This window comes from Myotis davidii, unplaced genomic scaffold (genome assembly GCF_000327345.1).
Source record: "Myotis davidii unplaced genomic scaffold, ASM32734v1 scaffold269, whole genome shotgun sequence".
Taxonomy (NCBI): Eukaryota; Metazoa; Chordata; class Mammalia; order Chiroptera; family Vespertilionidae; genus Myotis; species Myotis davidii.
In genome coordinates, this window is record NW_006383008.1 from 7,027,512 (window position 1) to 7,037,106 (window position 9,595).

Genomic DNA, 9,595 nt, shown 5'->3' on the forward strand with positions numbered 1-9,595 from the left:
ATAAAAAATCTGAATATCATAAGAACCATTAAAAAAATTGAAAATGTAGTTTAAGTTTTGTCCAAAATATAAATTAGTTTCCAAAGTTTTTATAACTAAGTTTTACAAACATTAAAGGAATAGAAAATGCTCATGTTATATTATCTCTTCCAGAAAAACAAAGGAAGCTACTTCACTGTAAGGCATGCTTAATGACTCACAACCAAATCACCAACTTTCTATACACAGTCTTACCATCAATGAGCAAAAATTTCCATTCCATACTTACCCACAAACAGAGTTATCGTCTATATAATAAAGAGCTCATATGTAAATGGTTGTTGCACCCTCACACCCTCGCACCCTCGCGTCCTCACGCTGGAGCTGGGGGACCTGAGACCACACCCCCGCCCCAGCATCAGGACTGGGGGAACTGAAGCCAGGCTGGGGACCTGAGGCTGCGCCTCCTGCCCTGTGGAGCTTGACACGGGTGGGACCAGCTGAGTCTGGGTCTTGTGCAATTTCAAGGTGCATGCAGGTGGGCAGGGACTTGACTCTGGGTCCCTCAGCGTGCCCCAGACTCTGACAGGGAGGGAGATTTTCATATACATTTTCTAATTTTCTTTCATCTCTGACACTAAAGGGCAAATAGCAACATTAAAATATTTCCTCTAATTAATTCCCTTTTAATGTGCACGAATTTCATGCACCGGGCCACTAGTATTAGAATAATAGCCTATTATTATTGCTCAAGATGACCTTTCTGCCTGTGCCTCATGATAAGGGTCAATAGAATACAAGGCCCATATGCATCTTCTGGATAGGGCACCGCTCTGTGTGATGCAAAGCATTCTCCCCTCCACTTCCCATGCGGTGCCAAGGGATTGCATGTGTTGCACTTGCTCTCGCCTGGAAGTCCAGACTGCCTGTGTTAGTCTGCTAGGGCTGCGTTAACAAAGTGCTACCTATTGGGAGGCTAAAAGTCCAAGAAGTGTTTGGCTTCTTCTGAGTCCTCTCACCTTGGCTTATACATGGCTGTTTTCTCACTGTGTCTTCATACTGTCTTCCGCCTGTGTATATCTGTGTTCCAGTCTCTTCTTCTAATAAGGGCACCACTTATACTAGATTAGGACCACCCATATGACTTTACTTTAATTACCTCTTTAAAGGCCCTTTCTCCAAAGACAGTCACGTTCAGGTGTGCTATGGGGTTAGGACTTCAACATGCATCTGGGGGGATACGGTCAGCCCAAACATTGTTCTTTGTCAGGTACCTGTTACAGGTACCTCTGGGTATTCTGGAAGGCAGCATGGTGCTGGAGAAAGAACTTGGACTTTCAAGTTGGTTAGGCCAGGGTTCAAGTCCTGTCGGCAAGTCTACTCTTCAGCTGAATGGCCTTTAGAAAGTGACAGATCTCTCTGAACAGCTGCAAATAAGTGCTTCTGGAGTTGTGCAGGCGAAAAGGTTGTCCACCCAGGAACAGGTACAGGGTAGGAGTTTTGTATGTATCATATTTACAGGAAATGCACCTCAGATGACTTAAATTCCTAGTATCAGTCACTGCACACAGTCAGTGCTCAGTAAGTGCTTTTTGCGTGATTATAAAACCCTTAAAAAAAAAACTGCTTTTGAATTGTTTGTTGTCAAAAGAAATGAAATCCCATGTTTTTTTATTTTTCTGTTGTCATCCAGGATATAAAAATAATGACATCTGAGCCTCATCTCCCAAAATGTCCTTGGTCTTGGGTACTTTTAACACATTAATGAGCCTGGGGATTTCCATATTTCTGTTTCCCCCCAGGTGAAGTAATTTCCTCTGTGAGTGAGCTGCAGAGCTTACAGGTGGAGCCCTCTGCAGAGAAGGAGAAGCAGCGGTCAGAAGCCAAGCACATTCTCATGCAGAAGCAGCGAGCATTGGCAGACCTCTTTAAGCACCTTGCAAAAACCGGTAAGGTTCTCACTTGAAACCCAATGGAGTATAATCACCACTTTTAGGGAGAAAAACAGCATGGATGATTTGAAGGAACTTTCTAGAAACAGTGGAGACAGTGGGAATAGAAGGTGGCTGGCAAGGTTTTAAAATGCCATTCTAAGAGTTCCAGTCACACACATACAAAAATGGTGTGATGAACTGTGTGATTCCCAAATATTTTCAGTTTTGTAATGAGGTTTCTCAGAAATTACGTTTTTTATTTTCATCACCTTTTGTTGTACAGCACCCACCCTTCCAGCATCACTTAGAGAGCAGTGCTTCTCAAACTTCAGTGCTTGTATGAGTCACTCGGGGAATCTTAAGGTGCACAAGTAGATCTGTTTCGGCTGGTGTGGCGCAGCGCCTGGGCATCTGCTTTCCAGTAGGCTGCTTGGTCGATGCTGTTCCGAGGACTTGACTTTGAGCAGCAGTGGCATTGAGGGGCAGGAGCGGGGCAGGGCACATCCACTCTCTCCTCAGCATCTTCACTCAAACACATGCAACTTACTTCCTAGGTTTGTCGTATCGCAAAGGTCTTGCCTGGGCCCGTTCCAAAAACCCTCAAGAGATGCTTCATCTTCGCCCGTTGGATCTCCGGAGCGCCTTGTCTATAGTCAGCAGCACTCAGGAGGCAGATTCTAGGTTTGCTTGTTTAATTATAAATGGAGCCAGTCATGTAAGCCTCCATGACCTCATTTGCCAACGGGGATAACAATACCTCTCTTCTAGCATTGCTCTAAAGATAGCATTTAGACCAGTGCCTGGCTCAGGATCTGGCTCCTGGTGAGCATTCAGGAAGTGTTAATTTTCTCCCTTCTTTTTCCTTTCCCTTTTCTTGTATTTGCCTCTTCGATTATTTTTTGGTCCTTTGATTTTCCTGAGGTCTCTACTTCATTGGAATGTACAAGTGAACATCTGTGAGAGTATAGCCACAGTTTTGGCTCTTTCACAATTATAAACCTTTTATAAATTGTAATATATTCTTGAATTTGAGAGCCTAGAATCTTTGAGACAGAGCTGCCTCTTTTAACTGTGGCGAGGTTGTTGTAAATGCTGATTTGCATGAACTGGGTACTGCATACATTTGTGTTTAGTTTGCGTAGTAGCCTTCTTGGTGCTTTAAATTGTAGTTCAACACAACATTGTAAACAGTACAAATTTTCCATAAACATTCTGGATTTTCAGTTTTTAAGAGATTTTGACCAGGTGGGCTAGCTTTCCCATGTGGTCAGAAGTAGGCTCTCTCCCTTTGACAGAACACATGCTCTCCGTTCACAGTGCTCCCTAACAATCCCTGTTCTCCCAGGTGGAGGTCAGCTGTCATTACCATGTATCATTTTTGTGCTTGGCTTTCCTTAATCATGTGACATCTGCTTGGCCCTTGTAGGCATTGGGATTTATGACCTAGTCTCCACTGTCAAGATGATTACTAAGTTTCCGTTAAGGAAATCATATGGTCATCATAATTTATCTCCCCACTATACTTTCAGTGCTAAGTACATGATACATCCTTTGCATAAAGGACTCATGAGTGCCTCATAGAAATAAATCTATTCAGACTCTCAGCTTTTGGTTGTGGCTAAGTATATCCATCTCTGAATCGTTAGGATTTGGGGTGGGATAAGTGATTTTAATTAAGTAAATCACATTTTAATTTTTTTTTTCAGGCTGCTTACAGAAATCTCGTCTTCGTGGGATGGGTGCCAGAAGTATTTTTATCGCTCTCTCGCACGACACGCCAGACTTAGTGCAGCCCTAGCAGCTCCTGTCAAGGTTAGAGTGGTAGCCCCTCAAAATTGCCAGGGCCCAGGGAGCTCCAGCTCTGTCATCCCAGGGCAGAACATCATTAAACTTACAATACAAATCAGTGTAATTTTGTGCCTAATCAGAGAGCATCTAATAATAAATTTTGTTACATTTGCCAACAGGGCCAAATGCATAAGAAAAATTATTAAACATAAACTTCAAATTTGGAATACTACCTTCAGATCTTTTTCCTTTATGAACTGAGAAAAGACCACTAATACCCAATTTTGGTGTGAAACCTAGTTTCTATTCGTGGAATGTCAATGATCTGTGGGACCATAATTTGAGAAGCAGTGCTTAGAAAGATCCATGTGGCTCACGTCTCTAGAATGCAGCACACCCAAAGCTTATCGACTGCTCTTCCCCTGGGGTTGGCCAGCAGTACCCTCAGCACCTTTCCTTCTCCCCCTGCTAGGAAATGGGCGTGGGCAGCATTGAGCGGTGTAAGGGGTTCTCGGCACATTTGATGAAGATGCTTATCCGACAGCGGCGCTCCCTGACCACACTGACTGAGCAGTGGATCCTCCTCAGGTAACAGTGGGCCAGCTGGGTTTGTGGCCTGAATTAGCAAGAATTCTGTGGGTCAGCTCAGGGTTGCTGCATGTGCTGCCCTCAGTTGTGAAATGAAATCTGAGGCCTGAAAAGACAGGTAGGGTTTCTCCTGGCTTCTGATGATGTGCCCCTGCCCCCTGGTTCTGACAGTACTCAGGAGAAGGGGGCCTGGGAGATGAGTTCAGAGCTGAGCCAGACAGTAAATATGGCCTTGGTTGAACTGCACTGGGTCCGGAAAGGGCATCAGTGGCTGACAGTCTGTGCCGGCTGAGAGACAGGGTTGTGTTTATGGATAGGACCTCCTAGTATCAGCACAAATCATATCTGAGTCTGCTTCAGTTTGTTGGGCTTTTTGGATCACACAGTTTCAATGTGCTCAGCCATACATGGACTCTCCTCAATGGAAATAGATATTTAAAAGGTCAGGACAGTTGGGAAGTCTGTCATCATCTATTGAGTGTCGAGAGGCAGTATTTCCAGACTAATCACTTCAAGTTTAGATATTTGCTGCTCACTCATAGGGTTTATTGAGCAAACTGTATTACATTTACTAGATTTTTTAAAAAAAAAGTGGTTGAAAACACTGCATTGGGGTGACTTGCATGTGAGAGGGCTGTAAGGGGTCAGGTGATAAGCAGTAAGTTTTGATGCTTGTGAAAGACTGAAGGATGTGTCTAGGCGCTTTGGAAGGCATTTGAATAGACTTCTTACCTATTGGAGGGATCCTCCACTCCCCCACCCCTTTTTTTTTAATGGGAAAAGCCCATACTTGCTTTAGAAAGAATGAATTTACTGTTAAAAAACAACATGGTGACAGAGTTTAAGGTGCCTTATGTTTTCCCCATGGTTTTCTCTGCACAGAAACCTCCTCAGCTGTGTGCAGGAGATTCAGGGCAGGCTGACAGGGCCACTGCTCTACCCCGTGGCCTTCCCGCCTCAGGACGGTGTGCAGCAGTGGACAGAGAGGCTGCAGCACTTAGCCATGCAGAGCCAGATCCTGCTTGAGCAGCTCTCCTGGCTCCTCCAGTGCTGCCCTGATGCAGCGTCAGCTCCAAGCCAAGGTGATGCCCGGGCACAGGGTCAGTCTTCTACCCTCTGCCCAGAAGGACCAGAGCTCACCACGGGGCAGCTTTCCAGAGCAGTGCTGGACTTCAGCCCATCAGATCTGAGCTATCCATCCCCAGTACCTGGCAATCAGCTGCCCTCCGGTTGCCGGATGCGGAAACAGGACAAGCTTTGGCAGCAGTCAACTTCGAGATTAACTGAGATGCTGAAGACCATTCAAACGGTGAAAGCTGACGTTGACAGAATTAGGCAGCAGTCTTGTGAGACTCTCTTTCATTCTTGGTGAGTGTGCTTATGCCTCTGCACTTCCTCTGTGTGCTTGGGTATTTTCTCAGAGTTTAATGATGGGTAAAATTATGCAAGGGCGTAAGTCCTCCGTTTTTCAGTGGACAGGCATAGTGCTTTGTGGCATATGTGTAGCAGTTTCACATACAACGAGTTTTGCTCTGCTTCCATTTTAGTTCTTGGAGGGAGGACTGTGTGTGTGTGTGTGGGCAGGGAGGCGCAGTGCATACCCCATTCCTTTCAACATTGTGGCATTTCTGTTGTTGCAGGAAAGATTTTGAAGTTTGCTCTTCTGGGCTGAGTTGCCTGTCCCAGGTGTCAGCTCATTTGCAAGGCCTAGAGTCCTTGTTCATTCTTCCAGGGATGGAGGTTGAGCAAACAGACCAACAAATGGCATTAGTTGAGAGTCTGGAATATGTCAGAGGAGAAATCGGTAAAGCCACAGATGACTTTACTACCTGGAAGACACATCTTCTCACGTCAGGCAGCCAAGGAGGTAAGGACTGTTATTCAGTAAGGGAGGAAAAGCCCAGCATAGGAATGATGTCTTATAGACAAAGTCTAGATTATACTAAAGACACATACTGTTTCATTCTAAACATATCTGTCCAGAGTTCTAAGGCAGACAGGTGTGGTTGGACCCACAGCTCTTATTTTCCTACATTCGTTCGTGTCCCTTGCCTTTGGATTGCCGTCATGTCACTCTCTTTGTAGCACACGTGTATGGAGACACCACAGGCTCCCTCAGCTGTTACAGACAGTTCTCCCTTACACCAGAAAGCTGAGGGTGGCATTTGACTAAGTGTCTATACACACCATCTAAACTTATTTTCTTTTTTTTTTTTAAACATATTTTATTGATTTTTTACAGAGAGGAAGGGAGAGAGATAGAGAGTTAGAAACATCGATGAGAGAGAAACTTCATATTTTTTACATTATTTTAGCAAAATTGTTTATAAGACGATATCCTTGTAGCTTTATTTAGGTAGGGGCTGTGTCTCATCTTTGTATCCAGCATAGCTTGGCACAGTGGCTGATCCATAGTAGGTGCTTACAGGTGGTCATTTTTTAAAATAACAAGTGAACAGTGCCAATGGTTTCCTGACACAAGTGATCGGGTTGTTTGTTTGTTTGTACCATTTACTTAATAGGAAACCAACTATTGGATGAAGGGTTTGTGGAAGATTTTGCAGAGAAAATGGAAACTGCTATCCGGTCCATCCTTTATGCCATCCAGAACTTAGCAGAAAGAAATAGTAAAAAGGCAGATGAGAACACTGACCAGATAAGGCCACAGAAAGAGGATGGTATGTCTAAAATCAGGCAAACATTAGTTTCATATTTGATTTAATTTTTCAATTTGATGATTTATCTTTGTGACTGAATATTTAAGGACAGATATTTGAAATAAATGACTGGATGAATGGGGATGAAAAGGGTTTATCTTCAGTTATTCATAATGTCATTCTTTTCAGCAGGCTTTGAGAAACTACAATCAGGACATCTAACAAAACTCTTAGAGGAAGACTTGTGGGCTGACGTGAGCACTTTGCATGTGCAGAAAATAATTTCTGCTATCTCTGAGCTGTTGGAGAGACTGAAATCATGTGAGGACGGCACAGCAGCAAAGCATACGGTAATCACTGTTCTTTATAAGCTTCTTGCTGTCGGGAGTTGGCTGAGCAAAGGCAGAGGGGGTTTCACCTCGCCATGTGGGTGGTCCTAAAGCAGGCCTCTGTGGCAAAATCACTAGGAATTTGCTTTCTTTATAGATGTAAACACCATTGATAAACTTTGAAAAGCTTAGGGCTTGTTAGCTAAGAGTTACAGTTGTAAGATGCCTAGATACAAAAATGCTAGCAATCCAGAATATCCATTATCTTGGTATTTTATATCCTAACCACATTCTCCTGAGTATTCGATGTTCAGTTTGCTGCCATTAACTAAAGTTTAGTGGCCACACTCTGCAAATACCATTCCTTTCCCAATAAGCCAGCAGAGGAAGCTATCAAATTCATTAAGTCCTGAGAGGCAACTTACCGTATTTGCCGGCGTATAAGACGACTGGGCGTATAAGACGACCCCCTAACATTTCCACTCAAAATACAGAGTTTGTTATATACTCGCCGTATAAGACTGCCCCCTCTTCCGCACACCTTCCACACACCAAATAAAAGGTAAAACAATATCAGATTTGATTTTAACATTTTAATTTATATTCAAATGCTTATGACATGCAGGAAACCTGTCACAAGGCTGTATGTAATCAAACATATACATAAAACAGTGCAAGTTTATTACTGGTAAACATACCGGTAATTCACTAAAGAAAACACACTCTATAGACTGGTACCGTAGATGCCTCTCAGGAACACAGGCAAGCAGCCCACAACCTAGAGGGACTGTCAATGATAGAAGTAAGATAACAAATAGAGGGAGAGAGCAAGTGCCGGGCAAGTCCCTAGCAAGTTTGCTGGCGTGACAGTTTCACCTTAAAAGCCTTCAAACTCCTCTTCATCATCTGATATTAAAAGTTCATCAACGACATCTTGGTGCCATGATAGGGATGATAGGGGTTTGACTGGTCGACATTTTCTATGCTGTACTGTACAATGGGGCAGTATTGTGGTTGGCTGTTGGCTGTATACAAAGCCTGATTTGATTGGTCCCTGCTCCCTGTTTGCCCGCCCTGTCACTATAGCAGTCTGGTCCACCCTTGCATCAGCAGCTCCCTGGGACCTCACTAGTGCGCAAGTGCGAGCTCTTCAACATTCTAACAGGCACCATGATAGCGCAAGATCGCGAATCTTCAATGCATATGTAAAGAAATAAACGGTAACCCGAATTTACCACACTCGCAAAATCGCATAACAGCCGAGCATACACCCAGCAGCGCTGCTGATGCCTGAATGGTATGTGGAATGAAGTGGGCGGGCATCGGGAGGCCACTATGGCACGGGGCAAGCACTATGGGCAGTCTATCTGAAGTGTGCCTGGCGTATAAGACGACCCCCCACTTGGAGGCATATTTTTCAGGGCCAAAAAATCGTCTTATACGCCGGCAAATACGGTACTTTGTAGGACACTGTATGTCATTCTATGTTATTGCCTCCAGTGCCAACTTTGATTCCCAATGGAATTTGTTTATAAACATTTCATTTACAAAAACAAACAACTTTGTTAACTAAATGAGATTTAAGTGACTGAGAATTTAAAGTGTACGTTGTGTGAACAAGGAAGAAATCCCAGTGAGCAGGCGTGTGTGCATGTTAAAAATACATAACCCCTACCACTAGTGACATTTAGTACCTTAAATTCAGTGTTGTTACAACCTATGTCATTATATAGTTCCAGAACATTTTCATTACCATTTTGATCACCCCAAGGGAAACCCAGTACCCCTTTAGCAGTGTGACCAGGCCTTCTGATCTGCTTTGCCCCCAGTTCTTCAGCCAGTCCTGCTGCTGGTTGGTGCGCCTGCTGCCCATGCTCTCCAGGTACTCAGACCTCGTCCTCTTCTTCCTGACCATGTCTTTGGCAACTCATCGTAGCACTGCAAAGCTGCTCTCTGTGCTTACCCAGGTCTTTACGGAGCTTGCTCAGAAGGTAAGGACTACTCACGTGGAGCACTGTGGGCAGCTGGAACATTCTGTACCATTAGTGTTTGGTTTAATGGGCTTTTATTTTGGACCTTCACACATTTGCTCTCCCTGTGGATTATTTATGCAAGGCTTTGTCTGGCACCCTTTTAATAAGCCTATTTCAGCTGTAGTCTTGGAACCTACAGACACCTCACTGATGAGCTCCCTCGACTCCAGAGGCTGTCTGATGGCTGCAGCTTTTCACAGCCTTCTCTCATGTTTGAAGTCGTCTTCAATGAACTCCCAGCTAGATTTCTAGGATAGATGAATCTGTAAGGCTAAGTTGTCTTTAAA

General features: G+C 44.1%; 1 protein-coding gene across 1 annotated transcript in view; it reads left to right on the forward strand.

The window, feature by feature from the left end:
* Positions 1-9,595, forward strand: part of MDN1 (midasin AAA ATPase 1) — a 161,271-nt gene that overhangs the window by 126,485 nt on the left and 25,191 nt on the right. Inside the window, exons 75-83 of the mRNA XM_015557675.1 lie at positions 1,782-1,928; positions 2,468-2,594; positions 3,620-3,725; positions 4,174-4,289; positions 5,172-5,657; positions 5,930-6,156; positions 6,812-6,967; positions 7,136-7,296; positions 9,105-9,266. Of these exons, the coding sequence (XP_015413161.1) occupies positions 1,782-1,928; positions 2,468-2,594; positions 3,620-3,725; positions 4,174-4,289; positions 5,172-5,657; positions 5,930-6,156; positions 6,812-6,967; positions 7,136-7,296; positions 9,105-9,266 (1,688 nt within the window). The remainder of the gene's footprint in view (positions 1-1,781; positions 1,929-2,467; positions 2,595-3,619; positions 3,726-4,173; positions 4,290-5,171; positions 5,658-5,929; positions 6,157-6,811; positions 6,968-7,135; positions 7,297-9,104; positions 9,267-9,595) is intronic.